Raw genomic sequence first — 14341 nt, forward strand, 5'->3', positions numbered from 1 at the left:
ATCACCTTTTGCTTACACTCATCTTGCCATATTTGATTTCTTGTTCTTTCTGTATTTATATTTATTGTTGCTCCACTATTTGAGATTATTTTGTAGACATCAAAACACACCACTGCTAACTACTTCAACAAACTTCTCCTAAGAATAAGGATATTCTCCTACATAACCACATTATTACACCTAAGAAAATTAACCATTCAAAAAGAACATTTCATATACAGCCCACATTCAGACATCCCCAGTTGTCCCATGGTGTCTTTTACAGAACTTTTTTCAAAAGACAAGATCTAATCAACATTCACACAATTCATCTGGTGGTTATTTTTCTTGAGTCCTTTAAATGTAAAATACGCCCTGATATTTTTGTTTGCTAGTTTGTTTTTTACAGTATCGGCTCTTTCTGAAGAGCCCTGGCCAGTTGTCTTATAGAATGCCTCACACTCTGGATTTGTCTGTTTTCTCATGATTAGATTCCAATTAAATATTTTTGGCAAGAACACTACATGGGTGATGTTATGGACGCCTTAATGCATCCCATTAGAAGGCACATACCTCAGGCTGTCCTGCTGCTGGTGATGCCAACCTTGATCACTGGGTCAAGGTGTTGGCCTCCAGATCTCTACATTATGAAGGTATCTTCTCCCACTTTGTAATAAGTATGATCTGTGAAATGGTACTCAAAGTGTCATGATGATGCTTTGAGACGACTGTGTGCATGTAGTGCCCAATATGTTTCACCCAGTGGTTTTAGCATCCAGTGATGACTTTTGCCCAAATCAATTGTTCCACTGGGGATTGCAAAATGGTGATTTTCTAATTCTGTCATTTCTTCTCCATGTATCAGCAGGCATTCTTTTGTAAAGAAGAGCTGTCTTCATGTCCCCCACCCTTACCCCTTTATTAACATTTCTACGAACTTGTTTTTGTAATTTTTAACTGAATTGTGATTATCTATTACCATCACTATTTTTTAGAATACTTAAATTGTCCCAAATTTGGCCATAGAGTACACTTTCTTGTGTCCTTTTAATGTGACCTCCAATGAGCAGTTCCTTGCTTTCTGGACAAAAAAAAAAAAAAAAAATCCCCAATTACTTTTTACTTTCCTTGATCCAGATCTTGAATCAAACATTTCTCCAGCAGGCTCTGTTTGCTTTTCATAGCAAACAAATATGGTGTCTTATATCGAGATACCAAGATCTAGGTATTAGGTGTGCTCATTGCTACAGAAGAGTCGTAAAGAGCTTCCAGGTCCTTTCAGTGGATAGAACTAGAATTTTTTTTTTCATGAGTTCATATTGATGTTTCTTATTCATAAAATAAGGTTTTCATTACCTTCACTTATTTTGTATTTGTACATTTTTTCTTACCATAAAAATCTTGGTTCTGAATAATATTAGTAATAAATATATTCATCTGCCTTATCCTATAATACACAATCAATAGTGTAACAGTTTTAATAGCAATATTACTACTAACAATAAACCTGCTACACACAATTTGAGATTTCTTTCCAGGGCTTTTGTTTATGTTATTGGTTAGTATTTTTATCTTCAAAGTGTATCCCACTAAAGAGATATATGGTCAGAAGACAGAAAGTAGATCAGTGGTTGCCTAGGGCTGGTGGCCAGGGTATGGAGGATACTGGGAGGCACTTGCAAATGGGTACAAGGTTCCTTTTGGGGAGGATGAAAAAGTTCTGAAGTAACATTATAATGATTGCATAACTCTGTAAATATAACAGAAACCATTGAAATGTATTTTTTCTTTTATTGATATATAACATTTTAAATATTTATGGGGTACATGCAACTGTTAGATGCATAGAATGTGTAATGATCAAGTCAGGGTATTTGAGGTATCCATCATCTTGAATATCTGTCATTTCTATATTTTGGTATCATTTCAAGTCCTCTCTTCTAGTTACTTTGAAATACACAAAATAGTGTTGCTAAGTATCATCACCCTATTCTACTATCAAACCTGAGAACTTATTTCTTCTATATAATTGTATGTCTGTACCCACTAACCAACCTCTCTTCATTCTCCACTCCCACTCACCCACCCTTCCTGGTATCTGGCACCTATCATTCTATCCTCTGTGTCTATGAGATAAAGTGTTCTAGCTCCCACACAGGAGTGAGAACATGCAGTAATCTTCTTTCTGAGCCTGGCTTATTTCACTTGATATAATGTCCTCCAGTTCCATATGTGTTGCTGCAAATGACATGATTTCATTCTTCTTTGTGGCTGGATAGTATTCCACTATATATTATACACCACATTTTCTTTTTCCATTTGTGTATTGGTGGACCCGTAGGTTGCTTCTGTATCTTTGCTATTGTGAATAGTGCTGCAGTAAACATAGGAGTGCAGATATCCTTTTGATACATTGATTTATTCTCCTTTAGATAAATACCCAGTAGTGGGATTGCTGAATGGTATGGTAGTTCTATTTTTAGTTTTTTGCAAAATCTCCATGCTGTTTTCCATAGTGGCTGTATTAATTTACATTCCCACCCACAGTATATAAGAGTTCCCTTTTGCCTGCATCCTTATCAGCATCTGTTATTGTTTGCTTTCATAATAATGGCCATTTTAACTGGGGTGAGATGATCTTTATGGTTTTGATTTGCACGAAATGTATACTTTTAAAAATGGGTGAGCCTTACGGTATGTAATTCAATAAAGCTGTTAAAAATGTATGATCGGAGTACATGTTCAAAAGTTACTCTCTGTAGTTATCAATTTGATAAGTGGCATACTTGGTTTTCTTTGTATTTTAGGTATTAAATTTCTTTTAGAAATCCTTTTTTTAAATTTACAGTTTTGAATGCACAAAGCATTTATAGGGTCCAGAAGTCAAAAGTTGCACTCAGAGAAGCCCTATCCTTATCCTTCTGTCCTCCACACCTTATATTTAACCATTTTCATTAGTTTCTGGTTAGTCCTGCTGTGTAAGCAAATACATAGGCCAATTTTTAATATCCTCTTATTTCTTACATAGAATGTAGTATACTTCTAAATAAACTTCTTTCTTCACCTAACAAGAAATCCTGGAAATCCCTCCACATTAGTTCGCAGAGATCTTCCTCTATTTTTTTTTTTTAAAGGCTGCAAAGTACTCTACTTCATGGATAGACCATAATTTACGCAATCAATCTCTTATGGGTCAACATTTGACTTCTTTCCACTATTTGGTTATTATAAATACTGCCACAGTGAATATTCCTGTGTTTTTGTATGCATGGAGGCAGATCTCTGGGATCAGTTCCCAGAAGTGGAATGGCTGGGTCATAGGGTAGACATATATGCAGTTTTATCAGACAGAGTCAAATTCTTCAATGGGGCTATGCCATTTTATATTCCTACCAACAACACCATCTCAAGAATGTTGTTTTCCACAGCCCTGCCCCTGGCATATTGTCAGTGTTTGGAATTTTTGCCAGTTGGACAAGGGCAAATGGTATTTCAGGGAGCCCTTTTCAATTTAATCAGAGCTGCTAGGCAGGTTCACCACTGTGAATTTCCATGGGGGTGGTAAAAGGCAGCAGGGAGCCTTCTGCTGCCTTCCTGAGATGTTCAGAGACATCCGCACAATGGATGCTCCTCCTCCTGAACAGCTAAGAGCACCTCCAGGGCTGGCAAGCAATGAAAAGCAGAACTGGAAACTCATCCTTGGATCTCTTTACTCTGCTTCCATGGGAAGTGAATACATGTCACTGCCAGGGCCTCCCTAGCCCCAACATGCTTCAGTATGAATTAGAGAATGGTCCCCCTGCCTTCCTACACCAGGGCTTGCAGTGTACAGAGCATGAGCCAGAGTTCAGTTCCCATCTGTTCTCTTGGCTGGGCAGCCTTGTGCAGTGTCCAGTGTGAACAACCATGCATGGTGGCCCAGATACTGGTGTTGGATAGGTCAATTTCTCAAATGTTCCCACTGGAGGAGGTGAGAATGCTGCCTCCATAAGACTTCCTTGTAGGGAAGGAAGAGAGAAAATAAACACACCAAAAAATTGCCTGTATTCACACAGCACTTCTCAAGTGAGAAGAACATTTGTACATACTAACTCTCCTAACCCTTACAACAGCATTGCATGTCACTAAGGGAGACATGGTTCCAATACCACTGTTCTCTCCTGTGGGAGAGCTGAGGCCCTGGTAGATGAAGCAATGTGCCCACAATCACAAAGTCAACAACAGACACTGGCAGCTCCAAGGTCTCATAATCCCTGAGAGATACGCTTTCTTCTACCTGTGATTTTTGGATCTGTCTATCTGTATGTATGCCTGCTTATGTAGGTAGGTATATATTTACCTACTTTCCTTCCTTTCATCCTTTACAGTAAAATCTCAACCTTTTTTTTCTCAGTAAAGAAGTTCCTATGAAATCCCAACTTATAGAACAAAGCTGTCTTAGTTGAACTGGGGTGGGGGATGTCCAAGCCTCACCTCCTCAGCCTCCCTCTCTATTCCTGTAGCAGCCTAAGGAATTCAAAAACCGTACCATATTGAACTGTTTCCCTATTAGCTCCACACATCATTCCTGTGGTCTCATAATTCAAAAACACATGGATATTTTCCTCAATGTTACCTAGTACTAGCTCCCGTTGTTAAGCATGATTAGTATATTGACTTTACATATGCACACATACACATACATACGCCATTAGTTCTTGCCATTCCTCCTGCAAGGCCCTCAGTCCATAAATTGAGCTGCCCAAACATTCTTTTCAACTAGCCCAGGACTTTGGCTCTCTGCAAGCTAGTCAGTTTTGGCTCTGAGAATGGAATTCCAGAGCTGGAGATGAGCCGGATGGTTCCTGTGAATGATGGCTTTCTCCAAGAGGAGAATTAGAGCTAACATTCCAGGCAAACCTGAAGGAAAGACACGTTCACACTTGGCTAGCTAATGTCCTGGGGAGGTGGCATTGTTACTGAATTGCTCTGCCTGGAGCTTACTTTTACCCAGATCACCTGGGCGTTGCCAAAGGCTTTAAGACAGGGCTGCGACCAGGGCAGAGACTGAGCACACAGTGTGTGCTTAAAGGCTCTGTCAGACCTGCTGCTGGAAGCTTGGAGTCAGTCTCTCTCACGAGGGCAGTTCTCTCTGGCCACAGGTCCTTAAGCCCCTCGACATGACAACCCTGCCCAGCATCTCCTGGTTCCATCCCTCTTCTGGAGGCAGGACCCAGATCTCAGAAGGGGCAGATCCAGAGTCAAGAGTGTGCCAGAGCCTACATGGCATGGCTTTAGCCCCACATCCAAACCCTGCGTAGATCTGCACAGGGGGAGAGAGCCATTGCCTCCTTGGCAAGGCACCCCCTCCACATAAGGAGAGAGCTCAGCACTCCCATCTATGCATACAAAGAGGTCACTTAGAGAGGTTTGTGGGGGACCTTCTGGGAGACAAGAGCAGACCACAGCTCACTCCACAGCTCAGCAGCTAATTCTTGCCTTTTCATGATGTGTGTGTGTGTGTTTTTTTTTCTCTCCTTCATTTTGCCAGAAGATTTATAGGGAAAGCTCAAAACTTGAGCAGTGAATTTAAGATTTACTGACGACAACAACAAAAAGAATTTCAACTAAAATTCTGGTTGAATCATATGAGAAGGAAAAAAAAAAGTAGATTGAGGACTAATAAGCCAGGAGTGGATTTCCAACATGTTACCAGTTTTCAGGAGCTTAAGTTAAAGAAAACCTCGCTCCTTTCGACAGCCTTACGCAAGGAACCTTGGGAAGACCTCCACCCAGGGAAGGGAAAACAGAGCCAAGGAAGAACAAGACCCATATCCCTTTTAACAACTGGTGAAGAATGGGCACCCTGCAGGGATTCGAGGATTTAAATTTTAAAAAGAAAATGAAAAGGCTGGGGGCAGTGGCTCACGCCTGGAATCCCAGCTTTTCTGGAGGTTGAGTCTGGTGCATCACTTTGAGCCCAGGCGTTCAATGGCGAAAGCCCATCTCTACAAAAAATACAAAAATTAGCCAGGCATGGTGGCACACACCTGTAACCCCAGCTACTTGGTGGGATGGAAGGGTGCTGAGGTGGCAGGATCACCTGAACTGGGGGAGGCAGAGACCCTGTCTCAAAAAATAAATAAATTGGCCAGGCACAGTGGCTCATGCCTGTAATCTCAGCACTTTGGGAGGCTGAGACCGGCGGATCACGAGGTCAGGAGATGGAGACCATCCTAGCCAACATGGTGAAACCGTGTCTCTACTAAAAATATAAAAAATTAGCCAGGTGAGGTGGCACACGCCTGTAGTCCCAGCTACTCAGGAGGCTGAGGCAAGAGAATCACTTGAACCTGGGAAGCGGAGGTTGCAGTCAGCCAAGATCCCGCCATTGCACTCCAGCCTGGTGACAGAGGGAGACTCCATCTCAAATAAATATATAAAATACAGGAAGAAAGGAAAAACATGGCATACTGGTTTGGAGAGGAAATTTAGTCACGAGTTAAACCATGTGGGATGTGAAGAGTGGGCGAGAAGAGAAATATTGAGCTGGGCCCAGGTTTGGGCCACCCCGTCGCCAGGGAAACATGGAGATAAGCAGGCTGAGGGCCAGGAAGAGGGAAGACCCTAGTCTGGGGAGGGGTGGGAGGAGGCGGCCCTGAGTGTCAGCCAGGTTAGGAGCCAAACCCAGGGCATACGCTTGGTGAATGTCAAGGAACAGAAAAGAATAGTGAGAAATCTGGCACTGGCCATCCCAGAAAATCCAGGAAAGGATTTTTATAAAACAGACATACTAGAACGATTCTTTTAGAAGATAGCATGCTTCATTGTCGACTCAGGTGGAGCAGAAGGACCAGGCTGGCGAGAGAATGAGATTCGTTTTGGAACGATGGGGAGAGGGAGTGAGGCCAACTGCATTCGTGAGGGAAAGAAAAAGGAGAAAATATTTTTTGCAGCGGAGATTTAGTTCAGGTGTTCTCCACCCAGCTGGGCTCTGCCCGAGGCGATCCAAGGCTTGTTAGGAGCAGAGAATTCTTTTAAATTGCACATCACCCCTGCAAAGCACCAAAGCAAGTGACAGGAGGTGCTGACCTTAGAAAATCACATTCAAGAAGGAAAAAAGCAGTGTTACCGGGGTAGGGAAAGGGTAGGATTGCCTGTGGCAACAAGGTTACCTATAGAATATGGAGAGGCAGGGAAATGCCAGGCAAAGTGGTTGCCAGGCTGGAGGCATCATGCAGTGAGTTTGCCCATGAGATTCAAGGCAGGGTGACAAGGCATTCTGTATAATGGGATGAGCCCAGGAGGAAGGAACCAGCAAAGATTCCAGACTATAGTTCTGTTCATTGTAAATGAACACAGGGCAGCAGGGGTGTAAGAAGTTGGGGAAAACTAAGCAGCAACATTATGGATTGGACTGTCCAGTGCTGCCAAGAGAGGCTCAGAGTAATGGCAAATGATACTTGCATCATGGACGCGGATTTTGCACATGCTGTTTCCTTGGTTTGGAACGCCCTTTCTTTGCCCCTGCTTCCCCTGGCTCTTACTCTTTAAGCCTCAGTTTAGGCATTTTTCCCAAGGAAGCCTTCCCTGGCTTTGCTATTCCTCTCCACTCCATCCAGGCTGGGCTAGGGGCTCCTACGCTCCCCATTGCCTACTCCATCATTGCACTGATTATACTGGCTGTTGGCTAAACTGGCTCCCCTACTAGTAGTGACTGTGTTTTGTTCATATTGCATTTTCAGGTCCTAGTCCATTACCTTGTACGGTATAGGGTTCAGTGCATGCTTGTTGAGTGAATGAATACATGGCTGAGTAGGAGCTTCGAGCAAGGGGGTCCTGGGGCTCCCTGGTTCTAAGCACCCAAGATTCTCGAGTAAGCTCCAGAAACAAAGCTCCCCTAGACCCTAGAAGGCCACTGAGCATGACATGCAGACAAATCTCATTGTCTCCAGATGGTTCCAAGCCAGAGTGCCTACATCCACAGAGGGTCTGTGCCTGGGGGCCATAGCAGTACTGCTTGGGGCTGCAGAATGCTTCCTCCACCGCAAGATGGAATGGAGATGACTGGGAGACAGAGAATTTGTTCAAGAGACAGCTCCTTTGGGGTGGGAGGGGAGCTAGGTAATAAGTAGGAAGAATTCTATGGGTGGAAGCACACAGAGAGGCCTGCTCAGAGCACAGCCAACAGGGGTAAACCATACCTTTTGGGATGTGATGTACTGCTAGTAAAGGGGTATGGGATTGGGGTCCTCAGTGCCAGAACCACTCAGAGAAGGCAGTAAATCAGAGTTGAGACGGGGTGGACTGTGGAGACATGACCTTTTCAAATACTGGAAAACTGCAGGCAGATATATTATGTGGGATACCGATATTCCAACTCTTCTTTCCTCCCCTGGGATGAGGTTATGGACTTGCTAATGCTAGGTTTTGTTCTAGAATCAGGGAGCAGGATTGAAAATATTTCCTCAAATGAAAATGCATGGATTTTCCATTTCAGTGTAGCAGTGAGATAAGCACTAAATATTCAAAGGCAGAGGTGTAAGAAGAATTGAGCATTTCCTGACCCAGTGAGTCCTTACTTGGCTTGGACACTGTCACTGGCCATCTGTTCCTATCAGGAATTCTGAAGCCCAGAGAGGCTACACCAAATATATCACATGTGTCCTGGTCTAGTGGTCCACCTCACTTCTAATAAGCTTTCATATCCTTGCTTAAATCAAAATGGGAACTAGGTCACCTCTCTAGGGGTAGAGGGAGTATATAATCTCTTCCTCCCAATGTGTGGCTTGCCAAAAACACCGCATAAAAAATTAAAAATTAGGATATTCTAAAAGTCACTCAGTGTTTTCTATGTTCTTCCAATTCTAAAATGTAGCATCCTTTACAGATTCACGTAAATATTCCAGAGCTCTTTACAAGGCACCCTTTCCCAGCAACCACTGTGCAGCCCACTGGAGAGAGTCACCCATAAGCAGTAATAGTAGTAAAAGCAGTAGTAGCAGTAATTGTAGTACTGGTAGCGGTGCTGGTGCTGGTGCTGGTGCTGGTGCTGGTGCTGGTGCTGCTACTGGTGGTAGGTAAATGTTAAACAGTTAGCTCTTTGGCAGGAAACAATTAGAACTTAGTTTTTGCCAATTTCTGTGGTGTAAACATTCCAGTCATGCTTATTCCAAGTACCAGGACAAAGTCACTGACTGTGAAGTTGGAAAGAGATGTGCACAATCAGCTCCTGCAAACCACTGCAGGCCAGCTTCTGCATACCACTGGCTCCGAGACACATGTGAACATTCACCCTGGCTTCCCCTGGCCACAAGCTTAACACACAAGCTTAAGATGGTCACTCTGCACCCACCTCTCTCAAAGGAATTTTTGATGTCATTGACTTCCACCTGAGATCCTGGCACTCTGAAGATCCCCTGCTGCTGGAGTCCTAAAAAAGAAACATACAGAAAAAGAAGTAGTAAATCCATGAGACTTTGAGTTCATTAGACCACTGGGAATACCAGTGACTCTGCCCATTGCTTGTCCCTTTCTTCCCCCGATTCTTTATAACAGAGTCGTTCCCTATGAATGTCTCCAAAAATGGCCTGCACGGTGAAGTACAGCTGGCCAAAATCCTGGGACACATCTGCTTCATAATCTGTGATCTTCTGTTTCAGCTTAAAGGAAAAGGCCACAAGAAGTTTTGTATCAATACCTTTCCTTCCCTGTACACAGACATGTTCTGCCTTCAAGAAGAGCTAGACTCTAGAGTACATTCTGGCTGGGACTTGGGAGAGGTTAAATTAACAAATCCCAGACACCATTACTAGGTTGGTGCAAAAGTAATTGCGATTTTTCCCATTCAAAAGTAATGGCAAAAGCCGCAATTACATTGGCATTAACCTAACACCTTCATGGAGCTTATAATCTAGTAGTATTAGCTGATTTACTGGCAAACTCCATTCGGTGCTCAAAGCACAGAGCTGCAGGTTTGAGTTCTCTTGTCCATGCCCTTTCTACTCTCCGGTTTTCCTAGTTCTTGGATCCTCTCACCATGATCTCCATCCCCCAACACACTCAAAAGCAGCACTCAGAAGAGCAGCTGCTGTGTGCAGTACTTTCCCCCTCAAAAGCAGAGCTGTGACGGGAAATCTTCCAGGACAAATTAGAATCTCATTTCCTATCAGAACAGCCTAGCACCTGTTCTGCATATTGCTGAAAACACTGGCCCAAGATCCAGCTTACCATATAAATTGATGTAACGGATGCAGCTCTCGACTACAAGTGGTATAGCTTGTCCTGAATCCTTGAGAAAAGAAAAATCGTGAGTTTTATGGGACTTGACAACCACCACAGGAAAAAGACATTGCAAACACAGATTACAGACTCAAGCCAGAATATTAGTACCATCAGATTAGTAGGAAAACAAGCAAGGAACTGCTAATCCTAAAGTCTCCACAGACAGTTACAACAGAGAGTCTTCAGCTGTGTGCACAAAAAGGCATAGCTACGATCATTTTAAAGAAATGCTCTGTCTTCTTATCCAACTGGAAAGGAATCTGGGCTCAGGAGGCCTGGCAGGCCCACTTGGGCAATGGAGAGGGAACCACCTCATGGAGGCTGCTGGAGTTTGGCCTTGAAGAGTTCTCTGCCTCCCCCTCCACTTTGTCCCAACTCAACACTATTTTCTCAATGCTCAAGGACCAAGTCCTCATCCTATTTACCTGATGTCAGAATTAAGGGCACACCACGGGAGAAGCAAGGCTGGCCCCCAGTGGAAATTTTGAGCTCTAAGAAGGGAAGACCAGTTCTACTCATGAAGTCACAACTAAACACTCAGATGCATACTGCATTTAACAATAAATATGTCACAGGGAAAAGCTCTAGAGGCAGCCGATGTCAGCCATTGGCGATCTAGGGGCCAACCTTACTCTAAAAGGCTGAAAACGATGCAATTCTCAACACAGGCACCTGGGATGTGAATGTATTTTCAATGACATCTTCCTAGACTGGTCTACAGCCACAAATGATTATGGCGAGGGGAGACATTTTCTTTTGGATTTCATTATTGGTTGACCTCTCTGTTATTCCAGGTCACTTAAATAGCATCAAATTCTTTTAAACTTTCTTTAAAAGGGGCCAAATCAAAGGCCTAGCCTTCTCACAAGGTGAGTAAACAATGAGGCACATGTAATATGCTCTTGTGAAGACACCATGGATTTGGATACGTTCTTGGCTCCTCCACACCCCACCTGTGAATTCTTTCCTTGATTGACTGTGCCCAGAGACAGGACAAGAGTATGGACCCATCAGCAACAGGCAAGGTGGGCTCTGTTCTGGAAGTCAGCACTAAAGACAGTTTCCATCACGGTGAATGGGGCTAACGGGCCTTTCTAGTAAATACCTGGTTCCTGGTTCGAGCATTTCTTCTTCCTCTGATAACAAAAAATAAACAGGCAGCAGAGCAGGAGAAAAAGAAAAGATTATGCAGGAATAAGATCAGTTAGAGTAAGCAGATCCTTCAGAGTCCGTGAACGCCGAAATGCAATGGCAGCCAGCCAAGGTCCTGGGGAGCCTGTCAAACAGCCGGCCTGTGGGGAGGGTCACCCCCGAGCCTGGGAGCCTCATGGGACTTCTGGAAGCCGCCCAGCCAGCCTTCCCATGTGGCTGCCTTAGCTGCCCTCCCAGACACCAGTTGACACGGGGGCCTCTTTCAGTCCTTGTGAAAGAGCAGCAACTGTGTGGACTGGACCCATTCCCGTTCCTGTACCTAGCTTCTCTTCAACAAAAGGGACTGTTTATGCACGCATGGACAAAAGCCTACCTACGACCCCATAAGGTATGTCCAGCTGCCCACAAAAAGGACAGAAATACACCTTTATGTCTACTGGAACAATGTCCTGGAATTCAGCTCAAGAAACCTCATTGTTGGTAAAAAGTTCAATTCTAACGAGATCATGTCTACAAGGTGCCCTTTGGATAGAGACCCACAGGATTCCACCTGATGCCAAATTCCAAACAGCTTCCCATGTTTCCCTGCCATACACCCTCAGTTGCTTTTCTTGGGTATCCACTTGACTTTGCTCTCCTTCCTCCCCTCTTGACCCTTACACTGGCACTAAGGAATACAAAAGCTGAGAAAGGCCTGGAGGAGGAAGGGAAGTTGAGTCAGAATGCCTTCATGAGCTTGGGGGAGAATGGAAACCTTTACTTTCACTAAAAGCCACGGATAATGCCCATTTTCAGGGGAGTGCCATCAGCTCTTTCCACTGTGCAGCAGGTCTGTCTCTGGGGTGAACACTTGTCCCATCCAGGCTCCTGGAGGATGTGTGCTTTCTAGTTAGTGTCATCTGTCCAGTTCTCAGCATCTCAACAACTGGAACTGTCTGCTACCTGACATGCTGACTAAATCTACCAGAATCCCAGAACTGAGTAAACAGCCTGGTCGAACAGGTTCTATGAGCAATATGCTAAAATTAATGCTAATAATCGTAGGTAATACATAGTGCTTACCATGTGCCATCCAGTGCTCTAGAAACATAACATATATTGGCTCATTTAATCCTCCTCACAAAGGATCATGAAGTAGGTAATTATCATGCTTATTTTACAGAAACAAGATGAGGATTCTCCCCTTGTCCCAGAGGTGAACCTCCTAGGCTTCAAAACTGGCTCTTACAAAAATGAGTTCTCCTTTTGTCTAAGAGGAGGAGGAAAAAACATCAAGGATTTTGAAAGGCTTTTGTTTATTCAGGTAGGATCTGAGAAATGTATAAATCAAACTCCAGCAACATTTACTTATGATTATTAACCCCAGGGATGCTTCCTTGTCCCTCTAAGCCATTATAATTGTGAAGTCCCAGTGATGTTATTTTATTAAAAACCTTTTCACAGGTGTGGTTTTTCAAAGCTGGGGACTCTTAGTTCAATGTTCTTTCAGATGGCATGTGGATTATAATAGAAAATTAAAATCCATTCTCAATAGTTGAAGGATTGAATACATTATACTGCCTTTTCATTCTCTGAAACTTAATAACCTTTCATAGCAAACTGTGCTGTAAAACATCATCCACTTAGCTCATAGTAGGTGCACAGTATGAGTTTGTTGAACTGCACTGATGGTATGTGATGAGTACAGTGTGACTATAAAGCAATGCAATAGTAAGGCCAGGTGCAGTGGCGCATGCCTGTAATCCCAGAACTTTGGGATACCAAGCCAGAAGGATCCCTTGGGCCCAGGAGTTCAAGACAAGCCTGGGCAACATAGTAAGATCCTGTCTCTACAAAAAAAAAAAAAAATTGTTTTAATTAGCCAAGCATGGTGGTGCATGCGTGTAGCCCCAGCTACTCGGGAGGTTGAGGTGGGAGGATCACTTGAGCCCAAGAGGTCAAGGCTGCAGTAAGCCATGATTGTACCACTGTACTCCAGCCTGGGCGACACAGCGAGACTGCCTCAATAAATAAATGAATGAATGAATAAATGAATGAATAAATGAATGAATGAATGAAATAGTATTTAACAAACACACCTTTTTTCCCAGTCAAATGAGTATTGTTCCTCCAACTTTTCCGCTTAGGAGGTGATGCACTTATTCCAACAGTGCTGCCACTGCTCAAGTGCTCTGGGCTGTCGCTGCTGGGGTGTTCTTTTCAGAGCCAGTGGAACAGCCCCACTGTAGCATATTCCTCTTGCCATTTTGCACCTCCAATGGCATCGCAAAGCTCAGCTTCAAACGGAGCTTTCTATTCCAAAGACAAGGTGTCCATCTGAATACATAGTCTTGGCCCCACTGGTAAAGGCCATGCTCCAGGCTCTAAAGAAGACTGACCAAAGCAGCTGCAGCAATGCCGACACATTCAGGAAAGAAGGTGGCTTCCCAAGATGACTGCCTCAAAGGGGCAAACACTCATGTGGTTGACTAGGTTATGATATGTTGGTCAGAAGGAATAAAGTCAGATTACTTTATAGTCACATCTTACATATAGGACCTCTCTATTACAAAAATACTTAACTCTACAGAACATCTGCTTGTCAAATACTGTCAGATAAGAGTTGATTCCTTCCAAGTATCCTGACTGATCACCCATTTCCAAAGACCTAAGCACACTGAGGATGTCCCTGTCTCTGAGCCTTCATTTCTTCTGTTCTTCCTTTCAATAATTCCTTCTGTCCTTTTATTCTCCTCTGCATGCCCACCTTTCCTTCAAAGCCCCTCCAGAAGCCTACTGTGCTTGAGCTCATAGCTCTTTTTGCTCTCAATTCTTCTTTTGTTGTTGTTTATTTTCGAGACAGGGTCTTGCTCTGTCACTGAGGCTGGAGTGTGGTGGCACAACTGTAGCTCACTGCAGCCTTGACCTCCCAGGCTCAAGCTGTCCTCCTACCTCAGCCTCCCAAAGT

General features: G+C 43.7%; 1 protein-coding gene across 9 annotated transcripts in view; it reads right to left on the minus strand.

Moving 5' to 3' along the window:
* The window catches only part of SRGAP3 (SLIT-ROBO Rho GTPase activating protein 3), a 268987-nt gene that overhangs the window by 35472 nt on the left and 219174 nt on the right, over positions 1–14341 (minus strand). For 5 of the 9 annotated variants that reach the window (XR_012431385.1, XM_074032805.1, XM_005547696.4 and 2 more), the window contains 3 exons: positions 11348–11378; positions 10189–10249; positions 9314–9391 (listed from right to left, as the gene is read on the minus strand). Coding sequence is in view for 7 of the 9 variants with exons in the window: in XM_074032805.1 (XP_073888906.1) it covers positions 9314–9391; positions 10189–10249; positions 11348–11378 (170 nt within the window). In the remaining 2 variants the exon portion in view is untranslated. The remainder of the gene's footprint in view (positions 1–9313; positions 9392–10188; positions 10250–11347; positions 11379–14341) is intronic. The other 4 variants (XR_012431386.1, XM_074032804.1, XM_005547695.4 and 1 more) reach the window with 1 other exon arrangement.

Source organism: Macaca fascicularis, chromosome 2, assembly GCF_037993035.2.
Source record: "Macaca fascicularis isolate 582-1 chromosome 2, T2T-MFA8v1.1".
Classification (NCBI taxonomy): Eukaryota; Metazoa; Chordata; class Mammalia; order Primates; family Cercopithecidae; genus Macaca; species Macaca fascicularis.